General features: G+C 38.5%; 1 protein-coding gene across 8 annotated transcripts in view; it reads right to left on the bottom strand.

Moving 5' to 3' along the window:
* SMAP1 (small ArfGAP 1) overlaps window positions 1-27,752 on the bottom strand; it is a 134,293-nt gene that overhangs the window by 50,327 nt on the left and 56,214 nt on the right. For 2 of the 8 annotated variants that reach the window (XM_072965490.1, XM_072965489.1), the window contains exons 3-6: window positions 19,457-19,542; window positions 12,817-12,892; window positions 6,351-6,434; window positions 1,937-2,017 (exon numbers count right to left, since the gene is read on the bottom strand). In XM_072965490.1, coding sequence (XP_072821591.1) covers window positions 1,937-2,017; window positions 6,351-6,434; window positions 12,817-12,892; window positions 19,457-19,542 — 327 coding nt within the window. Of the gene's footprint in view, window positions 1-1,936; window positions 2,018-6,350; window positions 6,435-12,816; window positions 12,893-19,456; window positions 19,543-23,452; window positions 23,588-25,879; window positions 26,001-27,752 lie in introns of those variants that run through there. The other 6 variants (XM_072965492.1, XM_072965491.1, XM_072965495.1 and 3 more) reach the window with 5 other exon arrangements.

The following is a 27,752-nucleotide window of genomic DNA, read 5'->3' on the forward strand; positions in this document are numbered from 1 at the left end:
CACTCCTTTAAAAAAGTTTTACAATACTTAAAATCTAAATTTAATTCAGTAAGGCTCTAAATCAGTAAATAATCATTAAAACAAACAATGATATTCAAAGAAAATAACTGAAAAATATTTCCAAAAAATTTCAAAGAATTCTACTTAGCAAGAATCTTACAGTCTTTAGTATTTAATAAATTGATCAGTAATAAATTGCAGTTTCTTTATTATTCTGCATGACCTTGGGATCAAAAACTTACAGGAATTAGGAGATGAAAAACATCAACAAATCACTGTGCATGTATTTATCTTAAACATCTAACACGCACAAGAAACTGTCAGAAATACAAAGAAATGTAAGACTCATTCCCCACCTGATCAATGCATAATCTTAGGAAACAAAACATGTGTTAGAACTTTATCTAACAGTACAATTAAACAATAATATAAGGTAGGAAGTAATAAAATCAAATGCATGATAATGTCACCAGGATTCTGAGGAAGGAGAAAGTGTATCTAGCTGAGATGTTCCAGGGACTTCATGGAAAGGGTGGAATGAGTAAGCTTAGGAGGCAGGTGGCACGACGGGAGGATATTCTTGGCAATTGAGAGAACAGAGATGGAAGGTACGCTCAGGTGACAACAGACAAGTCTGCCTGGCATGAGGGATGGAGGGAGACTGCTAGGGAGGTGAAGAAAGGGTCAGATGGTTGATGGTTTTGACGCTACACAAAGGATCCTCAGCACATCTTTCATGCTCAAAGCATGTTTATAACTCTCTGAGGGGAGAGACTGTTCTAATAAATAGGACAGAAAAAGAACCAGTACATACTGATCTGTATACAGAACGGATGCACTTTGTTGTATGTAATTTATGCCTTCATAAAGTCAATTATTAAAATTCCATCAACTAAAATCAAGGGTGCTCCCTTTACTAACAGTTCCCTTACTGCACTCCCAGTCTTGTTGTTTTTTTTTTTAACCTTTTTTTTAACATTTTTTATTGAACTCCCAGTCTTGTATGACGAAACACACTCAAAGCTAAGCCGCCATAAGCATTTCACCAAGCCCTTTAGAAAAATGGAATGCTCTGTCTACCTCTGGTCGGCCTAATCACACGCGTCCTGCTTATCGCTGCCAAACAATCTTCCAAAAGAATCTTCTCAGTTAGACGTACCATCTGCTTCCGAAACCTTGAAATGCTGCCCACAGCCCTTCCTCCCAAAAACAATCAGTCTGGACTTTAGGTCCTCTACAATTTGAGCTCAACCTACCATTCTGGTCTCATTTTTCACTACTTTCTATACACAGACATGTATCTTCCTTCAAACTCTACTCCTCACTGTTTTTTTAAACACTCTTGGTGTATTACCAGTTTCCATGCCAGTCTTCAAGGCATTCTCTCCACCTGATACACTCCTGCCTCACACCTTAACCCCACCTACACTTCAAAATCTAGCTCAAGTACTAACCTTAAACCTGGAATCTCTCCTGAAGGCCCTTCAGGTAAGATATCTCCGTTCTTTAAATTTTCACTGATTTAAAAGCTAAAAATGCCATTTTTTTAAATGGAAAATCTGTTTTTGTTTTTGTTTTTTTTTAAATAATTCTCTTTTAACGGAGGCACTGGGGATTGAACCCAGGAACTCATGCATACAGCACGCACTCTACCACTGAGCTATACCCCCATCCTCTAAAGACACCATTCTTCCCATCATTAATAATACTCGTCCTCAAGGAACTCACACGAATCTACCCCCTCACCTATGTAACTGACTACAGATCCCACAGGACAAGCTAGACGCACATGCATAGCACACAGTACTCGTTCAACAAATCCTTGCTGAAAGAATATTTGTATTATCATGAACATCCCAAAAGTCATTCATATCTAACTATACAAACAAGGTCGTAATCTTTGCAGACAAAAAAAAGAAAAGAAAAGAAACGTTACCTTTTCAGTTGTAAGAGGTTTTACAGGCTTTTCTGGTTCCTTTTCTCTCTTTTTCTCTTCCTTTTTTTTTTCCTTTTCTTTCTGAAACATAGCCAAATGTTTTGATGCTTACTTTAAAAAAAAAAAAGCTCTTTACACAATTTTACTTTGTTAGTTTGAGTCATCATTTGAAAAAGGTACAGTGTGATGACAACGCCCAGCGATACTGCAACATAAAAGGAAGCAGAGCAGATGCACACTCTCACTGAGGGAGGTACGTGATAATAACACGAAAAGGAGTAACTTTTCCTAAAAAACAATTAAGACAGAGGTGAGACAATTTAGATATTTTACAGTTTGTTTAAAACAGATGAGACCTCTACTCAGTAAACCCTCACTGCATTTTTACATCAGGTTAGGCTTCCTAACAGCAATCATTAAGTTAAAATTTGAATAACAAGAAGAAATAAAGTAACTGATGGAACAGAATTCTTTATCACACAGATGAAGACAGATCACAACATGTACACAAGGAGAAAAGGGTAAAATCACTTTAACTTTTAAAAATAACATAAAATATTTTCAGCCTGTTACCACAGTGTAGTGATTTTTAAAAGGGCAAATACAATAATTTTCTCATGAAGAAAAGTGTTGGAGATAGTGCTTGGGGACTGCCTAGTGAGTGTGTTTAATCCAACTTAGTCTAAGTAAACTATAATGGTGTTATAATGTTCACAAGTTGCATTTCCAAGAAGGATGAAATAGGATATACTAATAAAAACTTAAGGGCCATTAAAAAAGGAAAGTGAAATAAAGATTAAATAAAGAGCATTTGGCAAAGGGAGGCTATAGCTCAGTGGTAGAGTGCGTGCTTAGCATGCACGAGCCCCAGATTCCTGCATGAAAAGGAAAGGAAAAAGGAAAGGAAAGGACAGGACGGGACAGGACACACACACACACACAGAGCCCTTGTAAGGCAGGTGGAGGGAAAAGGTGCCTAGACACTTAGAATCAGATGACACTGCAGCGGAGTGCTGACCTAGGCCTTAGATTCCTGGCAGCAAACATGCAAAGACAAACTGGTGAACTCAGGAAAGGCAGAATAGTAGACACACACAACTTGATCAAAGTGCCTATAGGCTGCATTTGCACCTATGCCTTTAAAATGGTGTTTGACACAACCTCTCTCAGGAGTAAGATTTTCACCACTTGTAAATCAGGAAAGCCAATACTGGCAATTCTCAGGCTGTAACATAAGAGATACAATTAAAGCTCCCGTGGGCCAGGTACTGTGATAAGCACCTTATTGCCTAATTTAATTTTTATAATAACGTCTGAAAAAAGTGTCATCACGCACAAAGCTCATCAGCCGTCAGGCCGAGGGCCTCCGGAGCCCACACTCCCGGCTCTCCCTGCCCCTGCCGTCCGGCAGAGCAGGATGCCATCACCCATCCCTCCTCCTCACAATGACAGCTCACATCTACTAACCCCTTCCCGCGTGCCAGACACCGTCGGACTCGTGCAAATCCTCACAACAGCTTTCCGAGGTAATCCATTTTATAAGTGAAAGGTGAAAATGAGGGGAACAAAAATCCTTCAAATGCTATAGAACGCTCTCTGGGTGTCATCAGCCATGTCTGGGTGAGGGAGCAACATGAGCAAACGCTCTCCCTAACGCACTGGGGTGAACTGTTCCGTCACCTCCCAAAGCTGCCTGGTGTTTCCCAGGCAAGTCAGTCACGATACTTCGTAAGAAGCCAATCTTTCTAACTGCCGTGACTGGCGGGGCACATCTGAAGTCACCAAAAACAAATTAAATCAGTTAGCTACGTTTAACAGAGGGAGCACGAGCTGAGGCTCTTTAACACCATTAACATCTTGGCTGTCAGAAGACGGCTGTGATCTACTCTGATCGCAGCAGCGGTGTGATGACACAGGCTCTGAAGTGACATTAAAACCACGGGCTCTAAACTCAGATCACACAGTGTGACCCACAGATGACTCTTGTCTTTAGAATCAAAAGCTGCTGAAAGATCAGAGAACTGTGAGAGCCTCTGTTGTTTTAAACTATGTTCTTAGCAAGAATAAAACACAGCAGTGTCTGGTATGGTAAAATAGTAGTCCCCAAAACTTGGTTACTGTATGTCTGAGTGAGACACAGAAACAGGAGACCTCCTGCATAAGAAAGCTGGAATAAATGTTCAAGCCCTGTATGATAAAGTATGTACTGGGCTCACTATGATCAAACTACACGTGAGTGATTTAATTAAAGATACAGTCTCTACAATTTTTTTATTATGCATTCTTATCTTGAAAAGCTGTGAGCATATATACTGTACCATGCATATGTATATATTTATAAAGTATGTATAGCACTATAGTATACATAACACATACCTAAAAGTAGACATTTTTAAAGGATTAAAAAAAATATATGAATAGACATTCTAAATGGACTACTCTGAGGTGCCCCCCAATGTCTAAATGCTGTTAGACACCATCATTAATGCTAGACTGGATCAGACCACTGCTTTCCAAGACTTGGTGGAGGCACCACACAGTACACACCTGTAATCTCAGAGTGGCCACTCTTGGTCCCAGGTGAGAGCACAGCTTCAAGGCAAATAGTGAAAAGGCAACCCTAGCCTTTGACATCCTTGCACTTTCTCATGGCAACCCCCACACGCCCCCAGTGCTGATTCCCTGACACCTACAGCACTCTGCCACCCAAGCTGTCCACCTCCGACCATGTACTCCAGGATCAAAACTGTCCCCACTGTCTCCTCATGAGTGCCCCTCTAGCTGCTCTTAAGTCCAAGTGCACCCAGCTTTCCATCCACAGGGCTCCCCTTTCATCACTCCATACCCCCTCCTGGGCTGCCCCATCTCCTTACCTGTCCGCTCCCTCCGCTGCTCCAACCTGGGCCTTCCCTCTGGCCTAGAGACCTGTGCATCCAACAGCTACCAGACACCCAGACATCCCACAGTCATCTCACACCCCATGCGGGAGTCCCTTTTTGTTCCCTACTCAAACATGCTCCCCTCCTCAGCCTGTGCCCTTTTTTCACCAGACAGCACTATCGTCTACAGAGATGTCCAAGCCTGAAACTGGGAGTCACCACAGCTTCCCAAAGCACCCCCAAAAGCCCGTCAATGGGCTCCATCTTCTCCAGATCTCTTACCACCACACTCTCTTTTTCAGCCCTCTGCCTCCACCCCAGCACAAGCCCCCATCATTTCGCTCATGGGTCAGAGTGACAGGTTGTCAAAGCCTTTCCACACCCACCAGCACAGAATTCACCCTCCAGAGCCAGGGGAGCAGAGCATCATGACATGAAGATTGGATCCTGATACTCCCCTACTTCTGTAACTCACTGAGGTGCCAGGGCCTTCAGGATGCAGCTCAGACCCCTTCAGCAGGCCCATGGGAAGGCTCCTCCCCCACTCTCCCCTACCACAGGTCCCAGCCCTGCAAACCTACCCCTTCCTACTGGCAAAGCGCGACATTCCACAGGGCCCCAAGCTTTTTTTCACAAAATACTTTCCCTACTTGGCATGCATCCTAATCCTCATAGCTAATGTTTATTACGAGTTTAAGATGCATCAAAAGTGCGCCCCCGTATTAGCAGCAGCACAGGGGCGCATGTCAATCACAGCACACGCTACGCTCATTAGAAATCTTGGAAAAGTGATCTGTTCTCCCCTGTGAGACTGTAAGCTTCTTCAGGGCAGGGGGATATGCCTTCTTTGTCTTTGTGTCCAGAAACAGAACAGAAACAGAAAAAATGGTAGTTGAAAATCGGATGTCTCAAACTGATTCATTAAGGTCATTATACCAAAAACAAAAACAAAAATAAACAGTCAAAAAATTAAAACCCTCAAATATTTGTAGAGATGACTTTCAAAATCCATAATGGTAGCACCATGCACCCCAACCACCTGTACCCCAAACCCACTCTAACGTGTCACCGATCATTCTACACTCATACACTGTCTCTATATGATGGCTAGTATTGCTTACAGAGAAACTCGACCTTTACTTTCAAGTGCTTATAATAACAGAATCATAGAAAGAAAACATTTTTAATCAACAACCTTCCCAATGAATCAAAGAATTCAAGAGCAACTATAAAAAAGTTCCTTCAAGTGTAAAGTAGTAATGGAAAAAACAACAAAAAAAAACTGCTTATTAAATGCTGAGATATATCTATGGTGCCAGTAAATTCATCATTCTGAAATTACATACAGATTAAAGCCCTTTAATCTTACCTGTGATGTACAAAAGTGTTCTTAAAATTCTCGCATTTAACATATTTAACACTGGAGACTATTCAAAACATAAACAACCATGACAGCATCCCAAAGGAGGGCGCATGGTGAAAGGAAGTGCATTCACCACTGAGCAATGCATCATGTGGCTAGAACTCCACCATACCTCCAACTTGTTTTTCTCAGCAGCAGCAGCTTGTAGAGAAGGAGAGGACACCAAAGGCTGAAGAGGAGCATCAGAGGAGGAAATCTGTGGAATGCAGATGAAAAGTCAAGAGAAAACAAAAAGAAAAGCAAACAACACAAGGTCACCAGAATTGACAGTCACAGGTAAGAAACATATTTCTGAGATTTAGAAGTATGTCAAAGGAAAATATTGTGTCAAGAAGAAAGCGTTGCTTTTTTAGTATTTCCATGTAGAATTTCTAAAAGTATTTATTACAGAATAGTGCATGATTTAAAATGGACTTCACTATGATATAAAATTTAAAGTGTACTCAGACAAAATCATACCGAAAGCATCTGAAAAATAACGACACTTCTCATGGTTCAGTCTCGGTCGGTGTCACCACTGAAATATTAATGCTCAGAGACGTGAAGATACATTGCTTCAAGGAGCAGGAGAGTACAAATGAGTTTTTGTTTTTACTGACAATAACTGTTATAAGAGCGGAAAATAAAACAGCTGAAATAGTAAAAGTTAATTAAGGTTTTAATCAACTGTTTAAAAACCAGAAAGAAGGCTGGGAGAGAAAAGGAGGGGATTAATGCAGTGTAACAGCCAAGCAGCAGAGAGGCTTGTCAGAAAGCAATTCATACACGTCCCTCTTCAGGATCTGTTTGCATCAACACCATTCTGAGAGGAGCACTCACTGAATTACCCCAGGGCATTAGGAGAGAGTTATACATGCAGCAAAGACCATTTAGACATGAAAACGATTTCATCTGAAAGCCTTTCGACACATCTTCCTACCCAATTTCTAAATGTGCAGTTGATCACTTTAATGGGAGCATTATCTTCCTGCTCTCCTCACTGTCAAAATGTAAGTGAGATATGCTCACAAAATGCACAGTAGATCTCTGAAGCCATAAAACTGACATCTCTATATTGCCCTATCGTATCAACAGTGCCTATGAGGAATTTTTAAAAATAAAAGGTGCTATTATAGAAAGGTCATGATGTAATGTCAAAATAACACTGAGAGATGACAGGCAGCCTCATTCAATCTGCCTGTTATTAATTTAGTTATGACTGTAATTCTTGACTTGCAACCCAAGACCAAAATCTTTGGGTTTTTTTTTTCCTGGGAACACTGTTGTCTCTATAAAAATTATGCAAACTAGCCGCTGAGTGACTACTAATGTAACTTGAACACAGAAGGAAATATTTAAAAAGACAAACTGTGCATTTTAAAGCCTGGCTTCAAAGCTGGTTTATCCCACTGGACATTTACCTATCTGAGATCTTTAACTGCCACTTTATTCAGAAAACAAGGGATTTTTAGAAGTACATAAAATCACTTAAGATAATAACCTGTATCATAAAGACCTTTTTGCCCGAACTCAGGTAAAAGCTAAACATTAAAGTATAAGGGAAGAATAGGGACATCCAGTATGTTAAGTATTACTAACTCAAGGTAAGTGTTTGCAAGTGCAGTTCTCCTTTTCAGAGGGTGATGAACTGATCTGACCACTTTTAAACCTCAAAAGGAGCAATATAAAACTATTCAGTAACTATGAGTCATTTAACAATGCATTTTAATGCAAAAAAAAAAAAAACCCTTTAATACTATGCTCCAGCTAGGGAAAAAACAGACTTGTTCAGTAAGAAAGACACTTGAAAAGTCAATGAGCAAATCAACCACGAATGGGTAAACAAACTATACCTGTACCTCAAACTACTGTGTGCCAATAAAAAAGGACTGGTCTAACAGCACACGTGAAAACAGGGATGAGTTTCAGAAACATGCTGAAAGAAGTCAGGCACACTGAGTAAACAGTATGATTCCACTCATATGAAACTCTGGCAAAGACAAATGGAACCCACAGTGATAAAAGCAGGGCAGTGGCTCCCTGGGCTGGGGTGGGAGGCCAGAGGCACAAGGGAACCTGCTGGAGTGAAGGGAAGGTTCCACACGCTAGTTACACAGGGGCAGACAGTTTCCAAAACTCACCGGACCGTGCCTTAAATTGTCTGCCTTTATTGTATGTCAAGTATACCTCGGTAAGATTGATTTTTAAAAAGCTGATGAGTAGGGTAAGGTCCGTTACGTGAGCGAGCAATGAAGAAATAGAAGTCAACGCACTGACAACGGGAAGCACGGAAACAGACAAGCGAAAAACGCAGAGGCAAGAAAAACTAATGCTCTTGATGTTCTTCTAAGCCTCTCCAGACCACTTCTCAGCAGCCCCACTAAGCACCCAAGCAGGAAATCCTATCACCTGCCGCCAGGATGAGCCCTCCTCCCCAGTCTCCTTGCCCCGAGACGTGCTCTTCTCTGAACTATGACAAATCAAACACGAGTCTGCCCACTACATATTCCCACTTAGAAGGGCAGAGTCCAAACTCAACTAGGCCACAAGTGTCATCTACTTGTCTCCCATCCTCCCCTGACCTGGCCACGCTGCCTCGAGCCGCACGTGACTCCTCTGGGTCTAGTCTCTAGTCGGCCTCCACTCCTGCCGTTTCCTTTGCGGGAGGTACCCACACTTCCAGTAGTTCCTACCCATCCTTTAATTCCCAGTGGACACTGCCCCCTCCAGGAAGTATCCTTTCCTTCCCCTAGTCTGCGTTAAGCAGCCACTTCATGGCTCCCAAAGCACCTTCTACAGCATTCCCTTACTGCATCCTCATCACACCTGTCCAGTAAGGATGTGATCACTTTAATCAGTGTTCTTTGTTCAGCTGAAGTTGTCTGAGACAGACACTGTTCTGGTCTGTTCATCATCTTTAGCATCTGGCATTCAGCAGGTCTCAATAAATATGTGTTTTTTTTTGTGGAAAAGAAAACAGGAGGATGAGTGCATCTCAGAGGCAGAACCAAAAGGAGGTTCCATCTCAACAGCAGTGCGCTGGCTTGCTACCATACTTGTCTGAAATCTCATATAAGTTATCTACAGTTATTGTTACATTCAGAATTTTTGTTGTTAGCTAGATGGTAATGCCATTTCACTGGATTTCAGTACTTTTAGAGAGAGAGAGGACAAGACTTTGACCTTGAAAACGGTGCTGGGAATTGGTGGTGTCAGTAAATCAATTTTCGTGTTTGAACATCCCCCTACTCCCCACCTTCTCCGGCCCTCCCCTCTATCCATGACAGGATACACAGGTGGAACCCAGAAAAGATTTCCCTCCAGAATAAATGAACTACAATCCTTCTCTCAATTATCCTAAAGCCCCGAGGTTCTTCACTAAGCCCCCTCCAAAATAAACTGTATGTGAAGAAGCTCCCAGAGCAATCCAATCACACAAACCCACCTACCGCAGAAGAAAACCTGATCAGGCAAAACAGATTTCCCACTACCATGTACCAGGATAAGGTGAGCAAATAACTCTTTGAAAAAGTATCAAGTATTTAAAAAATACCAGTATGATTATTTGAAGATCATAAGGCAAAATGTTCATCTATCTTTTCAAGAAAAGATTACATTACTTTCTTGATTTTGTTTTAATATCACCCTTTTTTAACAGAATAATGGTATAATAAAAAATCTGGTGCTCTGAAACACTGAAAAATACCTTATGGATTAATTGCTAGCAATACATTGCTTCACACCCATTTTGGAAATTCTTGGATATGTTTTCCAAGTGGAGATTTTATCACAGCAGTTCTCAGATGGCTGTCTCAGGAGCTTTCAATACACTATGAAGCTCAAGTTTTTCAGGAGTCCAGAGATCATTTTAGAAACATGACTTCCAAAGTCAATTACCTTTCATGGCATATGTTAGATACAAAAGCTGAAAGTACATTTACTGAACTAATAAATCAATCACACAAAATAAATCACCAATTAAATTCATCGGGAGAGTTAAGAGGCTTCAACAAACTTAACTAAGTAATGGCCACAAACTATGTAGAAGCAGCCTGAATTTTAATATACTAATTTAAAATCATTGGATAAATCACTAAGAAATGGAGAATTCTAGAAAACTTTCAAAACAGAATTCTTTAATGGCCACATCAGTCACCTGGCAGCCCATAATTAAAGGGTAAAACGTAGCAATATTAACCAAACAGAACTCATATCAAAATTGTGTCAATGATCTAAAGTCTTACGGTTAATTCTGAGTACTCACATCTCTAAATTATCCACCTACTGTGAGTCGTCTGCCCTGCCACCCTGCCCTCTTTCTCCAACGTAATCATCCACAGGAGCTCACATTTATTAAGCTTGTATTTACTAGGTAACTCTACAAAAAATGCAGCTTGCCTTATTTTATTTAACTCTTATAACACTATCAAATGTAGATACCAGAGCATTCCTATTCCACAGAAAAGGAAACCAAAACTGTAACAGAAGTAACAACAACAAAAAACACCCTGAAACTATGCTGTGTTACATTAATCTTAACTCACCACCTAGTTATTCATCACCTCAGTTTCTCATCCCCACCTCGAAGGGCATCTAAAATTATTGCTCATTTACCTTAAATAACAAATTATGCCAGCATTAGCTAGCGACAAACAGAGCTCAATAAAATTAGGAGGACTAGCTCATTTTTATTGCAATACAATATAGAAACACTGCTTCCATAACAACTTTTAAGTTAAAATAAAGGATTTAATTTTACTTTTGTTGTACTAATTACTAGTTTTTAATACATATATGTGTGTATATACATACATACATACACACATATGTAAGATGAGTGAAAATGCTGCTGTTTTTAAACCCTTAATATAATACTCAATTATAAGGCCGCTGATGGGCAAAGTAATTTCGGGCGAAATTCAGTCTGGAGAAGTAAAACCTCTGTGTGCTGCAAACTCAAGTATTGAGTTCCAGAGGTTACTTCTGAGGGATGCGAAGTGATAAAGGAGGCAAGAAATGTGTAAGATGAACTGAAACAAGAACAAGCGAGTGCTCATTTTAAAGTCATGAACGCCCAGTGATCATTAGCTGTTTTTCCAAGACAAATCCAAGGACGTTAGGGGTCAGGAGTAAATAGTTAGAGTTACCCGGACGTTCACCGCTCCAGCAGACTCGGTGTTTGATCATTCTGGTGGCAAATGAATCATGCGAGAGTGGAAATATGTGGTGAGGGGAGGAAGAAAGGGATGGGGGAGGGAAGAAGGGAGGAGAGGAGAGAAAAGCTGCTGATGGAAAAGAGCAGACAACGTGGCAGTGCTCAGCCTCCTCACCTCAAGCCCACTAGATCTCCCAAGAAATCACTGTTATCGCTGTGTTTCCAGCTGTGATTCACTGCTGCTTCAGAGGGTGCGGGGAGGTAAGGCAGGACAGATTTCTGTACTCAGTGTTTTTCAAATGTCTCCCATCACTCGTTCCATCAAGGAACAGCCAGGGAGGGCAGATTCGCTCTGTATCACCATGACAGAATTTTAGGATGGCCACCAAAATTCCCATCCCCTAGTTTATACATCCTGTATTCTAAAATGATTTCTTAGAATTTCATATGAAAATATATTACTTGTGTTTTAAAGTAGTCGTTTTTCCCCATAATGCTATAACTAAGCAATTTTATGGACATTATAAATACCATTCTCAATACTCTCCATTTTTGTCAGTCTTTCAAAGGATTTCCTCTTCTACATCCACTGAAAATGGAGCCCAAAATAAACACAAGGGTACCTTTGCTCTAAAACATACATTAATCATACTTTAAACACTTTTCATCAAGATTTTTCAATGGTCAAACGTAATATATTAAATTAAAATTTCCTTATTTTGTTAGAATTTTATCGTATATTGCTTCTCCATATGGACTACAGGAAAATGAAAAGGAAAATCAGATTACATGCAAAAAGAGATGAAATTATTGCCTCTAAATTACTTGGCAGGTGACTTAACTACAAAATTAACTGGCTGGTAGCTTCATTGTTGAGCCAGGAATCAAAAACCAAAAAATGATTGAAATAATAAAGACAATTAGCTTTAAATGGTAATTACTGGGATGGGAAAATTTAATCAGGAAAAGAAAAAAAACATATTTGATCACTATAGTAAGGTCTCAAAATTAGGTATCAAATGCTTGATAATAATCAATTAAAAAGCATGTTTTAATAAACTTATGTCTGGACAGATTCATCAAAGCCCTTACAAGACAATAAATTGGCCTTTTTCATTCATTTCCAGAATCCAGTAAAATAATTTTCTCTACCTTCCTTTTTCAGTTAGTGGCTTTATATTTTTGTAAATTTCAAACAATTAACTTAATCAAATGTCATTTAAGCAGTTACTAGACTCTTACTTGATTATGCTCCTTTTTGAACCAAGAGTTCTGCTTTGAAAGCTCATTAACATTAAGTGACAAAAAATTCCAATATTCAAATGTTTTACGGTATGTAACCAGTATATCTTTACAATAAATAAATTGAGCTGTATCAGATGTTACAAGTTCAAGATCTACTCAACAAACATCAATTGGTGATAGAGATGAAGATTTTACTTACATTTGTAAGTGCTATAGCATTTTTATCGTAGTATTTCTTCTTTTCGTATTTGTCTCTGATGAAAAATTCCACTGCTCTGAAAACAGATAACTTAAGGAAAAGCATGAGTTCAGTGACATGCACGTTCTCCTTTACTCCATCCTCTCCACAAAGCCAAGGCTCTAAATTCAATTTTCCCACTCCCCAGTCCGCTCTTTCCTCACATACTATTTCTACAACTAAATTCTGTAACCTAACTTTTCTTTCTGCCAAACCTACTTTCATTCTATCTCTTTCAGAAAATTTTCCCCATTCAATAAAACCACTCAACCCACTCTAAAAAGAAAGTAACCACATTTCTCAATTCTACCACACTCCTCAACCCTCCACTAAACTCTCAATTTAATTAAGGTTCATTTTGGATTTTCAGCGTTAAGTGAAGAAACTAACACCCAGGCAGCACCCACAGGGCACCAGACACTCTGTGCTGTCCAGAGCTCTTTCTTTTTAATCCTTCCCCAAAGCAGTCATGTGCATATTACAATTTCCACCTCATAGGTGAAGAGTCAGCAACTTGGAAAGACTGAACAACCATGATTTCAACACTTCCGTTCAATCCCACCATACATGGCTGCCTCTTATTGATTCCCCATGTATTAGAAGAATGGTGGCCAATTTTTTTTCTTTCAAAGCTTCAAAAAATGGAGAAGTCAAGAAGCTTAAACTAAAGATAGCACTATTTAATTTTTTTGAGGCTAGGTGGACTAGCCTGACCTGTTGGCAGAGTGAGGGACTTCTAGTGGGATTCAAGAGTTCTGAGTTACCTGATACAGAAGACTTCCCTCACCAATCTCTGCTTTATCCTATTCCACTAAAATGGGACTTCTTCCATTAGGGATTCTTAACTTTTTTTATTTTTTAGTACCATGAGTGCCTTTGGTAGTTAAAGAAGGCTTGTGGACTCCTTTCTGAGATAATGCTTTTTAATGCATAAAATAGAATACAGAGGATTATAAAGGACATGAATTACACGGAAATACAACCTCTCTGTGGATCCCAGGATAAGACATCCTTCTGTTCAAAGAAAAGTTACCTGAAGCAGTAAAACAATATATTTTCAGTCAATAACTCCTGATTAGAAGTTAATAAAAGACCTTTAAGTTGACAGCTGAGGCAAAAGGTAATAGACAGAGTTAGCAGACCACTATACAGCAGGTATTAAAGGAAAAGCACTCAAAGGAGCCAGGGAAGGCAAGACAGACAGAAAATCTAAACACTCCATTTATTAAGTAAGCTGAACGACTGAAAGCTGTTTTGAAGACAGTTTTCTATGAATTGAGTATGTGAAAGGCACTTCAGATTATCTCCTTTTCTCCTCTTAACAACCTATAAGGAAGGTGCCATTTTACAACTAAAACTCGGGCACAGAAAGTTCAGGAAGTTCTCTGGGATTCTACAGTACAAGGGAGAGTTGTGATCTGAAACCAGGGATGTCTGACATCGACCTCTGAGGATGTTACCTCTGGTCACCACAGTTGTATCTGAGAACCAGTCACTGCATTTCTGCTAATGATAATATATGCCCTAAAATATAGCGAAGAACGTCAAATGCAGAAGACCTTCATTTCCAAGGTGCCCGGGGAGACCCTTTCAAGTGAGAGGCCCCCGAGCTGCCACCAGGCTGATTACTGAGATATCTGAACATTTTGGCAGCCAATACCAAAAAATCACCAAAACATGCCAAGGTTTTCATGAAATGCAATAATGTTATTTTACTTCGACAATTTCACATGTAAATAAGCTAAATATGAAGTTTGCACAGACTGTAAACCCATGTTCAATATGACATCTTTCTATATTTCTAACAAGAAAAAAAATGAAACAATCAAAAAAGCTGACGCTTTGGATTAGTATGTATGAATATGGGTGTAATGAGCAATTTTCATTGTAGAAACAACTATTCACCACCACAAAAAGGGAAGAGAAAAATAAATTTACTTTGATGTCATTTTCACTCCAGATGATATATATTTGTTTCTAAAAACTGTATAAATGTTTTTAAAATAGTCATTATATTTACTTTTAAATATAAATATTATGTAACACATAATATGTATATAGTTATTTTTTAACTGAAGAAAATTATTAGAAATCTAAATTCTTCAAGTATAATTTTTATGTTTAAATATTTGGGAGAATAACACTGATATATTTTCTCTTTAAAGACAGCAACAATAGTTTATTTTGGATACTGTTTAAAGTTTAAATGTTTATGACAAATAAAAGATCACTGTTTATGAAGAAAAAATTACCATTAGAGAGAAAACTCATTAAGATTAAAAATACAATATATAAAATAATTTAAACATCATTGTAAAACTAAAATATTGAAAACTATGATGTTTTTATAAATACTGAAGTTTGAAAAAGGCAAACATTTAAGTATGAATCTTCTGGAGTGAAAAACAATACTAACATCTGGTGAAATGAAATGTGTGAATTTTCAGAAATAACAGATATCTGTGAAATCCCAATTTATACTTAATATATTTTTTACAAGTAATTCAAGTGTAGCTGAGTCTGGTTTCTGCTTCTGATAAGAAGCCCTCTCAATAATTATCTAAGCAGTAGGCAACTTTAAAAAATTATATGAGATGAAAGGTGATCTGCTTTTCAAGGATATAAAAAAAAATAAATAAAATAAAGCATTAAGGTAGGACAACACACTAGGATAGTCCTAATTACTAACATAAAACATTACTTTTTCAGAATTGCATGGGAGTCACCTGAGTGAGAATGGTGATTTACAGAACATGCTACATCCTTGGTTGCTCTCAGTTCTCATGTGCCTCTTCGACCAAGAATGTATTGCGTGGTCCTTATTTCTTTTTATACAAGGCCCCAGATGCCAGGCAATTCTTCATTGTTACCTCACCTACAGAAAAAAATGATTTATTCCAGAGGGGCAGCAAACTTTTTCTTAAAGAGCCAGACAGTAAATATTTTAGGTTCTGTGGGGCACTAGGGTCTACGGTGCAACTACTCACTGCTGCATTTGTAGCTCCAAAGTAGCCTCAGAAAATTTATAAATGAATGGGCATGGCTATGTTCTAATAAAACTTTATTTACAAAAACAGTAGCTGGCTCATGGGCCTGCATTCACTGATTTCTGAATTCTATTCCCAAAATTCTATTTGCTAGAGGGCAAAGTGTAGCCAAATTGGATTTACAGAGATTCTCTGTGTCTGCAAACTATCACTGTAGACAACATAAGGGATTTTCAAGGGAAATTTGACGATAATTTTGCACTCTGTGCTGACTGTAGTACTAACTCCCAGAGGAGAATTAGTACTCCGATGTGCACCCTCATCTCAGGTACCAGCAGGCAGTTGTTATTTAACTGGCAGTTATGGTGACCTTGAAGCTAGCTGATCTCTTGAACCCATACTCAGATACATAAAGAAGATAGTAATACTCCACCCCACAACATTGTTGAGAGTTCAGGGGGTGATACATACAAAGCACCCATCACAGTACCTAGCAAACAGGAAGCCCTCAATAAATGACGTGGGCTTTTATTTCTGCGGAGCTGGGTGCCTGTTTCCGCTCCTTCACGATGGAGGTAACGCCGAGACTCATCTCACAGGATCGCCAGGGGATTTAAGAAGTAAGAGCGGTCTGTGGCACAGGGTAAATTTCACTCTTAGCTCTTACTATCGATAAATGCATTTTAATAGGCAAATGTTTTAGACACAGGGCCCCAGCGGAGGGGGAAGTAGATGGCAGCTACTGTGTTAAGGGCTGAGGCGGCCTGCACAGCATCAAGTCTGAGCAAATATGAAACATCAACAAAAGAACAAACTAATCTGGAGATCAGGAAATATTTATCTTCATTTTCCAGTCTCCAGGTGCCTTTAGACACAAAAGGACTTAATTATACACTGACAGAGATCAATAATACACCCCCTCAAAAAAAAAAAAACAGAAATAGAATGGTAATGATTTCAGCAAATCAAGGTAAGGAGTACACTGACAACAATTCATGATTAAGTGCTTGATTTGGGATTCAGTAAACAAATAACAAAATGCCCCAGAATGTTCCCTGTGTCTGTGGTTATAGAACACTTAGTACCTTAACTGTCTCAGTCCTCAAAATGAACAAATAATACTAACTAAATCCAGGAAAATTTTAACATTACGATGTGTTTTATATTTTAACATGTATTTATTTGTATTTCAAGATTTCTTCCTTTCTTTAAAGACACCATTTAAAAGACAATTAAATTAATATCTATTCCCAAGAACAAAATCTTCCAGCTCCAGACACACACCACTGACAGCAGTAAAATTTTCAAAAGCTCCAAGGAGAACTGCTGATTAGCTGTGGCGCACAACAGATCTCATGGAACTGAAGTAATTAAAGTCTGTAGATAAGACGAAATATCCTAATAATGAAAAGCTTAATGTAAAGCTTTATCACTCGTCATGCACTAGCACACGCAGCCTATAATTAACCGCATCCCACATGAGAAATTACACTTTCACAGCAGCTTCTGCCTAACTTTTGTAAACTGTAAAGCTTTTAAAAAGTGACAAATCTTGTTAAGAATGCAGTGAGGTCCCCTATTGTGTGAGTTTCACTCAGTTTGGTTCCACTTGCCTCTAGGGATGAGACAACTATATTTAAATCAAATAAAAGTGCAGAGATGTCGGACTTTTCAAAGAGCACTGAGCTTTAGAACGACTCATGAAATTAAGAAAGAAAGGGGACTGGTATTCTTACTAGTCTCCCCAACGAAAGCTCCAAATCACAGTGTTCATAGTTAAAAGAGGGGATAAAAATAACGCAGATGTAATAATTGAAGTTAAAAAACATTTTTAAGGCAATGGTGTTATTGCCCTAGGTAAACATAACTTAACCGAGCATCTTTCTATCACCTACACGGAAGTGATTCTGCAGTTTACATTTCCTGCTTTCTTTTAGGGTCCAGATGCCTGTTTCCAGCTTCCAAATGGGTATCTGTCTCCACATATGCGTCCAACAGACACCTCATCCTGCCCAAAGTAATGGCTCACTGTCTTCAACCTCTACCCCTTAAACCTTCATCTGGTACTGAATTCCTTCCTCCAGTGAGTAAGTTTACGTCATTCACTGAACCTAAGGCAAGCTAGAAAATCTGGGGTCATCTCAGTGTCTTCCCCAGAAACAAAGCCAATCTTCATCTCCTCCAACTGCTCCTGCTTCCCCAACTTCTTTCTGATCTTCCCAGTTCGCCCCTGTCCATTCTCAGCTCTCTTCTGGAACTCACATCCCCATCACTTCTCACTTCTGAGCTGTACGGGTATTCTACATGGTCTCCCCGACTCCGCCATCTCCTCCAGCTCATCTTCCTGGCGGTGGAAGCTAATGTCTGTAATGTTTCTCCTGCTTCAAAACCCTGCATGGCTTTTCAAATTCTTCAACCCTTTGGGCCAATGAAATGAGGTTCAAACTGCTCTCTATGGTACTAAAAACCCTTTAGAATCTAGAAAATGAGCTGCTTCTGCTGCCTGCCCCAAAGAAATTAACTCCTGTCACATCAAAACTGTAAAATGTCGTGTGTCCTCACACCATCATACTTCGGCTCACACGATCTTCTCTGCCTGAAACGTACCGCCCACTCTCACCCTAGGATCTTGCTATAATAAAAATAGCCTTGGATATCAGATTGTTAATTTGTGGGAAGGAGGTGGGGGGAGCAGAAACAGAAAAGGTCAAACACTAACTTTTTTAACATAACTCAAAAAGTTTCCACACAATTATGAAAAAAATATGTAATAGCCAGTATCTCTGTGTAAGAAAAGATCAACTTTTTTCTTTGTCTGGTCACACAAACCATTTTAGTACACAATGGGGTAATATACAACTGATCTTTAAGAAGCTACATTCTAGTGCCAAAACCACAAACCACCTTTGGATAAAATCACAAATACCTACAATCAACTAGAGAATCCTATTTTGATTTTATAGGATTTCTCAAACTTCAGTCTGAATTTGAGAAATCCTATAAAGTCAAACGATTTACCTTTAACATGTGAAACACATCCTGACTAAAATGTCTTTGAGAAAATATTCTGTTCATTCATTAGGGCAGATCTGAAGTAAATACCACTGTGCGCCCTGGGATGAAGACGGAGTGTCAGTGGTGAAGTGAGCCCAAATTACCCCAGCACTTCCACTAAATATGCCCCTTGCCTTGCAAACGCGTAAATGTCAAAGTGCTTCATATAAATTACTACATAAAGGTGATCAAAGAAAACCCCTCTAGAAAGGATTTTTTAAAAATACTCAAGATGTTCACAAATCAATTCTCAAATAATAGCCTAAAATAATAAACAACACATACTCTTCAATCAAGAATTAAGGAAGTCAATCAAGAAGAATCAGTTAAAATATTTTACACTTAACAATAATTATATAAAAATACTATATAGATTACGTGTTACCAGATTCATATTAAAAACTTACTGCCTATAAAGCACAGCTCAAGGCAAATGAACTTCTATTTTTAATGAACAACAGTGTGACAAAGTTCACATCTTCCTAAATACAGCTAAAATATGAACCATAAAAATGAGCTAATTCTTTTAAAACCTGTAATAAAGACATTTTAAAGGATACTGATCTGTCTGCGGTCTTCGAAAGTTCTCTGGAAGATGGGCTTCATACAGTAGTCGTGCTTTCGTGTTTCCCATATCCTGCATGCACTACAATTAAAAAAGAATCAAGTATTTTCACTACTCACATAAACATTAAAAAGTAAGTCCTATAACACACATGTATACACAGGTATACACACACTAGACATGTATCATTCCCGACATACAATCTTCTCTTTAGAAAACTAATCTAAATCACAACTATGAAATCAATTCAAGTTCAAAACAGAAGCATATCTTTAATACTCCACATTTTTTCAACATATGTGGATCCACGGTTTTCTCACGCTTTTTCTGTGTCTATAATGTCATCTTTATTTATACTCACTACTTCTTAAAAGCAGCTTCCCTGGCTTTGTGCTGGTGTATTGTTTTAAATACACCACATGAACAACACTGTCACTTCTAAGGCTAACAACTCAAAATCAAATTTTCTTTGTTTTGAGCTTCAGAATACTGAGGTTTTCAGGATTTACAATCAAGATCACAACGGAGAGCTGGTCCAGAAACAGTGCTGGCCCAGAACGCTACAGACGTGGACTCATTTCTCTGGGATTATCAATCTCTTCAAGATTCTGCTAGAAGCCGAGGATCCTCTCCCTACCAAAAATCTGTGCCTAACGGCCAAGTTTTACACACAAGTTTAGGAGTTCACAGGACTTCTCCCTAAAACCGCAGGAGTAAGAACCACTGCTGAGGAGGCATAAGATAATTACACTGGTTGAAATGATTATTCAGTTAAGCTCCATCATCTGTGAACCAAACAGCACTTCCAGGATATTCTACCACATCAGAAACTGAACTAACGTTTACAAGCCAAATATTCTTCTATTACTATTTTACACCATTGACATGCAGCTTAAATTCCTTAAAATGCTTGAACTGGCTGAAAGATCTGCTTTTGTAATTCCTTTTTTTCCCCTCATTTCCAAAACACACAGCCCCACACCCCCAAGAAGACAACCCAGGCTTAAAAGACTACCAGACGTCAACCTTGAGTTGTAGCCCTCAAGTGTACACGAACCATCCTCCATCTTCCTTCAGGTAAAAGTACAGTGACTTTTCTCCCAACTGAGAGTTTTAAGGTATTCAAAATCCTAACGTACACTTCATTTCCGGATATCTACACCACACTCCCTCAACATAAGCATTCCTCAGGGTAAACGAGATTTCTAGGTCATCTCTCTAGAGAGAATGAGAAAGTGAAGTAACGAAAGGCTGGGAAATAGAAGAGCTAGTAAACTGAAAAAGAAATGAAAGGCTTTTTGTTATTTAGCTCTGGAGGGAATACGGCAGGCCACAGGGCTGGCGCGCTGGGAGGCACACTAGCGCCAAGGCGATAGCGCGAGCAAGGCTGGGAAGTGATTCTGTGCGGGGAGAAGGGTCGAGAAACATTCAGTATAGCTCACCCTTCCTGAAAAGAGAAAAAATGTTTTCAAGCATTCAAATGATGCTGCATCTCTGTGCTGTGGTAGGAATTTAGAAGCAGAAATGATCAAGTCATGTAATCACAAAGACATTAAACATTTGGAAAGAACTAGACCAAGAAAAAAAGTCTCTTAGTTCGCATAATATTTGCAAAGAAGCAAAAAGTAACTTAAATATGGCTCAGAGAAACTATGAAAATAAGAAAATTTGAAGTTTCTAACAATAAAGACACATAAAAATTTACTAAAACTAAAAATAGTAACTGCTACCCATGCCGTACCTCACTGATCCAAAGTTATATTTTTCTTCATATTTTAACATTTATGAAATAGAAATACATCTTACAATTGATGGTGTCTTACAATTGATCTTTCTTCTTATTAGTCCATAAAATAGAGGTGGTTCTTATAATCAGTGACATTATCTTATATTCAACAAATATGACTCTATACATTATATATAAGTATTCTCTTTAATACAGATTATTAATATTTTATTTTGGCAAAATAAAAAATAATTAGGAACAAGGTGTACATATACATTACATGTATACCAAAGTATTTAATTTTGTTCTAGGGATGCTATCCATCAATTAGACAGAACAAAACAAAACAAAACAAAAAGAGGTATAAAAATCTGAAACAGAAAGGAATGTGAAATAATGGGCCATTTCTTCAGAAGACCACTGCCAAAAAGTGACTTAATGCAGGTGTGTGTGTGTGTGTCTGTGTTAGCTGGGAATGGGCGAAACAAGGATTCAACGACACTAAAGATACAGAGAGACCATTTTGTAAAAAGAAGGGAGATACTAGTAAGCTCAGATAATTTCTAAGTTTCTAAAAGGTAGAACAGACTAGAGTGGAAAGAAAGTCTGCAATGGAAGGACCGGTGGAGATGAAGCCAGTTCAGCAAACTGGAGATGTTAGAGCAAGGGGAAGAAAACAGGGGCTGGCACTCTGGGGAGGCGATAGGAATGTGGCACAAACTAGCTGCCCTCGAAGTTTCAAGACGCTACTGGAAATGGCCTACAGGACACGTGAAAATTTACTTTATTGACCCTAAGAAGCAAACTGTTTGGTAATCAGCAGAAAATAATGAAGTAGCCCAATAACTACAATAACAAGCATTAGGCTCAATACTTTAGTCATATATATAAACAATGTTATTATAAATTAGATGTACTGTATATAATACATAAATTGTATACCTATTACAAAATATAAATTGTATATGCCATTTTTAATTTCCAAAAGCCCTGATTTAGATGTTATTACCCTAATTTGACAAAAAAAAAAAGGAACCTGAAGCTGCAAGACGTTAAGTAACAGGCCCAAGATCATTAGTCTCCACAAGTATTTAACTCTTGATAGAACCAACCAGCATCAGCCATCAGTAACTTAGGTACCTCAGCAGCATCCAGTGGAAATGGGACTACACCGTACAGGCAGGGCTCATGAACACCAGGCTCTCTGTTTCACAGGCTCAGTTTTCAGTCCACAGATGAGGAAACAGGCACAAAGAGGTTCTCTACTGGGTAATTCAAGGAATCAGCTACAGAGCCGAGACCGGAATCGAGTTCCCTCAGTCCCAATCCTCACCACCACGCACCAGCTAGTTAAAACCAGTATCCACAAAATAGAATACTGTAACTATCGCCTCCATTGTTAAAACCACTTTCCTATTATTAAAATGTTATTCTTTTTCTTTTAGGTTTCCTAATCCAAAATGCTTTAGCAAAATGCACTGACTGTTAGAAAGGAGAATTTTAGTCGCTTATTCTTTGGCAATTTATGATTCAGTTTTCCCGAGCTGGGATGAGCAGACTAGTCACAAAAAACAGGGATGATAAAGGGCAAATATTTGTTTTAAAAGAAAAAGTGAGCTTTATATATTTAATTATATTTAACTACAATGAGATTTAAGATATGGGTAATGAACTACCTAACTTCCACCATCTCGTTCCTACAACTCAAGCCAGATCCTAAGCACTATGCACCGTTCTGAAAAACTTAAATTTTATGAATCTGTTTTCACTTCTCTGAAAGGAGGGATATGTGTAAGACTATGAAAAATTAAAAGACCTTACCAATTTTGAAAATTCTTTGGCTTTATAGAAGTCATGTCATTTTCTGTCAATTAATTTTTTTCTCTTCCACTCACACTTCAAATATGAAAAAGGGAGGAAGAGGACCCTTAATTACTCAAATCAAAGCTTTTATTAGGGTTTTTAAATATTTTGAAATAGATATTTACTTACTTAACAAACTATAGTTGGTTTCAAAATTAGATTTTTAAAAAACAAGCCGAGCATCCAGATAGCAGAAATGTATTGATATTCTTGACCAATGATTGTAAGAATATATTAAATACAAATTCAACATTCATTTTTTACTTTAAGAAAAAATATATAATTATATATAATATGATATATATTTACATAAACTATATTGAGGAATAAGTGAGATGTGTACCTCACAGTTATGATAAATGCCATTTAGTTAGAACATATTTAAAAATGAATGTTACTTACTATTTCTATTAAATTCAATCTGTCCTCGTTTTACACAATATATGGTCCTAGAAAGATGAATTTTATATTATGCTTCTTGACTGAACCACCTTCATCCAAAATCACCACGATTATAATGGAAAAGGAAGGCTTCACCTAGAAATGGTATAATAAAACACACTTACGAATCCCAGAACCTACTATTAAAAGTATTCATCCTCATCAGTCCATGATCTGTGTGTTTGTCTTGCCACATCGTCCAGTACATAGAATACCACCTGCTCAGAGCCTCACACATCACTTGAAATTGAATTTTAAAAAACCTATTTGAACTGAAATGCTGAGAAGTGCCTACTGACTAACACACTGTTCTCACAATCTAACGTACATGAAGCATCTCTATTTCTGAAACTTTCTAAGTAGAAAACATATCACCCAGTCCTAGTTTTTGCACTAAAAACAATATAACATATATTCTAAAAGAGTTCTAAATTTTTCATGTTTTACAGAGAGTGAAGAGAATAGAGGCTGTCAATTTAAAGTTTCAATAGGCATTTATTTTTGTATTAGTGTAATTTAATAAACATACAGAAAAACTAAAAAAAAACAAAAAGTGGGAAGAGATTAAACAAAAGCAGAATCAATAAGTAAGCAAACAAATGTAACCAGAAATTTTATTTTTATGTAACATTACTGGGTACATTAAAAAAAAATCACTGTTTTATGTCAATGGGGCATCTCCAGTGGAAAAATACGGCAATTAAGCTGCACACAAGAACAGTTTTACTAAAAAAGGGGCCATGAAACACATGTAAAGAGAAAGGGCAACAGTAACAAACAGAAATTACATGTGCCCAAGCTTCAGGCATTGTCAATAGTGGGAAACAGTAATAACCGGCAAGATGAGTAACAGGCCACCCGAGGTTCCAAGTTAATGATTCACTCTCTCGAGAATAAAACTCGTCCATTTCTTTCTTTTCTTTCATCTTCCCAAATCTGGAAAGCAGAGCTCTTTGTGGAATTCAACCCAGTGACAGGATGACGCCAGGGCCTGGCTTGTCTTTGTCCTGGTCCAGCCAAAGCCAGCCTGGCCCAGCCTGGGTCAGTATCCGTGCCGAAGACTTAGGGCTTCTCAGGCCCCCTTCGTGTCTGTGCGACCCCCTTTTCTCAGTGCCCGCCTCCTGCCTGCCGCTGGCGCCACGTTTCCCGCACTTTCCCCTGAGAGTATCTAAGGCAACAACCACTTACAGTTGAACAAAAATTCGCACTAATGTATCATTTCAGGATGGAGTTGCAGAGTCTTCGTAAATTTCTATGCTACTGACTTGCCCTTCTGGGTTCACTGGCTATTTTTTTAAATGGAATAAGTGGAAAAAAGAGTAAGAGCTACAAAATAAAAGACAGAGAATATACTAACTGATTTGCTGCAAATGATTAGGTTACAATGTGGCAAACAGACCTTCTAAATTCCCCATAGCAAAAATGCAGAACACTAAAATGACCAACAGAATCTTACACATTAATGTATAAGGGAAGAATGTGACAAGTCTATTAAATCTGGAGGAAAACAAGGCAAAAAAAAAAAAAAACAGGCAAATTAGAATACTTCCACCCATCTTCTGAGGAATAGATGGGGGGGAAAGAAGAATCTTACCCCAGGTCAAAAGATTACTGGGTAAGGATATGAAAACAGCTAAGAATGTGCACCACTTCTATGTCTGTATATAAGCACGAAATATTTCAGGAAGAATATGAGAAACTGAAAAACATGGCTGCTCCTACAGAGGGAAACTGGATGACTGAGGAACAAAAATATGAGAGAGAGGCCACTCATTTTACACCTTTTGTTCCATAAATTTCCCATTCCCCAAAACAATAAAATAATTAGAAGGGGCTACATTAATCCTACATTGTTTCCAAGTAAATTACTGTCCAGAGGGAGCTAAGCCAGGATATCCAGGCAGCATGTGAATCAAAGCAAGGAGACCTCCTCCTACTAGGACCTCCACCTCTACCAAGAGAACAGAGTCTTCTGAGGACCAAAGACGTTATGAATCAAATGAAATCAGTATTTTTAAAAATCCCATCCAAGTGCATCTTACACTCATATACATTCAAAATGTAAGCGTGGCATTTATTTACCATGTGCTTTCCCAGTATCATTATCTCCAAAAAGAAACTGTATTGTTGATGAATACTCATCATTGAAACTTCAGTGTATTTGTTTTTGCTTCTTAAAATTTCAATGTATTTGGTTTTGCGTGGGAGAGGGCATACTTCCTGCCCTACTATTTTCTGTTCATTAAAATTTTTAGAACACAAAGACTGAAATCTTAAACTGCCTTAGCTGACTGTGTATTTTTAAAAAACAGAAAAAACCCTCTTACTTAAAAAGAGAAAATGAATATTTGTAAGTCCCTGGATAAATTCTTCATGTCAGTGACTCACCTCTACTACCACTTGAAATTTTCCAGAATACTTCTCTATCTTCCTCTCAAAAGCCACCAGGACTTCTTGCATAGGAGCAAGCTTTTCAGGACTGGTTTCAAGATCTTTTGGGTTCCAGCTGCTGGAAAAGAAGGGCCAGCGTTCTTGGTCTCAGGAACTCCTTGGAAATATCTAATACAGAGTCCACTCCTTCAGTTTTCATGAAACTGTGTTTTAGGGTAGTCATTCTCTTTCTGTTTTAATTGTTTTTAAGAACAAAATAAGCCAACCACACATACGTAAAAGTTAAAATTTTTAAGTGAGGATGTAAAATTAGAGGTACAAGTTTTCTGATTTTTCACAGTTTCTAGATATTCTCAGACCTTGATGCATACGTTGCAGCATTTGCTAGCTGGTACAAACTCAGAGAATGAATTCTTTATTTAAAGCAATAAAATCACAGTTATGACAAAATTGGGAAAGTCTCACATTACAGTCTTTTGTCATCTCTACTTACTATGAAATTCATTCCATCTGAAGTCCAGGAATAAAGCACTACTTTCATCCGAGGTGCCTGAGGCCCAGCTCAGGAGTCATCTGGACTCTTGTCTCTTTTGTCACAAGTCTCAGTGATTCTAACTGTAATATTTTTTGTAGGCTTTCTCTGTTAATCTCATTGCCATTACTTTAGTTCAAGATCTAGTCACCCACCACCAAGGTCATTGCAGGAACAAGCCCATCAGATTTACGTTCTTAAAAGAAACATAGTATTAGATGTCACTCTTCACCTTGTAATGTGTTAAGAGCTCCCTCTGCTGTCCTTCCCCCCACCCCCCAAGCCCCCATCACTCACAGGATCAAGGCCAAACCAGCCCCTGCCTGACAGCTGCACCTTCACCTTCACCTCCTAAGACCCACAGGACTGCACCCAATACTCTGGTCACAGAAAACCACCCTACTCTCTCAAACACGACGTACTTTGTCCCTCTGTACACTGTTAGTGTGTGTTTAGAAATTAACAAAAGTCACTATCAAAATAGTAATGAGACATTAAAAAAATACATTTAGAACTTACCATATCACTAGCTACTGCTAATTTTAAAATGTTCTAAAAAAGAAAGAAAGAAGAAGGAGCCACTGCTAAGTAAGTTGCTGAAGATCACCCATCATGTAGCTGACAAAGCCCAAACCAGAGCCCAGGTTTCTGGAGCCCCAGGCCAGTGCTACCCTCTGTCCCACACCTGCTCTCCTCTATCATTTTATATCCACACAAAGCAGCAAGAGAAGCAAGGATACCTCTAAAATACTGTACACAATGGCATTAGTCATAATTGTGTTTCCAGATGAGCCATTCAAACAGGTACTCATTCATCGGTGCCCAGCAATTTCCTACCAAAGAAAGTGCTCACTACGGTATAAGCCCTTCTTTGCCTTCAGCTCTACTGGACAAGGCAGTACAGAATTAACAGAGCTAAATGAGTGACCTCCATTAAGTAACACCTTACCATTTCGTTCACTGCTTTGACTCAAGAACTATAGCCAGTCACTAGGAAAAGAGACTTCTAAAACTAGTACTGATATTTTTAAAAGTTTAACCTTAAAAACGATTACCAATAGCAAAAGAAAGAGCACAATCCTGCACAATCAAATTCAAAATGAATGTGGCTTCTTCCCAAATGGCCTGTAAAAGATGCAAACCTCCTCCTAAACCACACAGAGTCAGCGCTATAGACAGTATCACGTTTCTCTCTTCGCTTCCCTCTGCACATGCAGGTAGAACATGAACTCGACTCTGCTTCTCTGAGGACACATCTCATGGCCCGGGCAAGGAGTCAGGGTAAGAGGAATCCCAAGCAACTTAAAAAGGGAAGTCTGCACACAAGGCTGTAATTTG

Source organism: Vicugna pacos, chromosome 8, assembly GCF_048564905.1.
Source record: "Vicugna pacos chromosome 8, VicPac4, whole genome shotgun sequence".
Lineage (NCBI taxonomy): Eukaryota > Metazoa > Chordata > Mammalia > Artiodactyla > Camelidae > Vicugna > Vicugna pacos.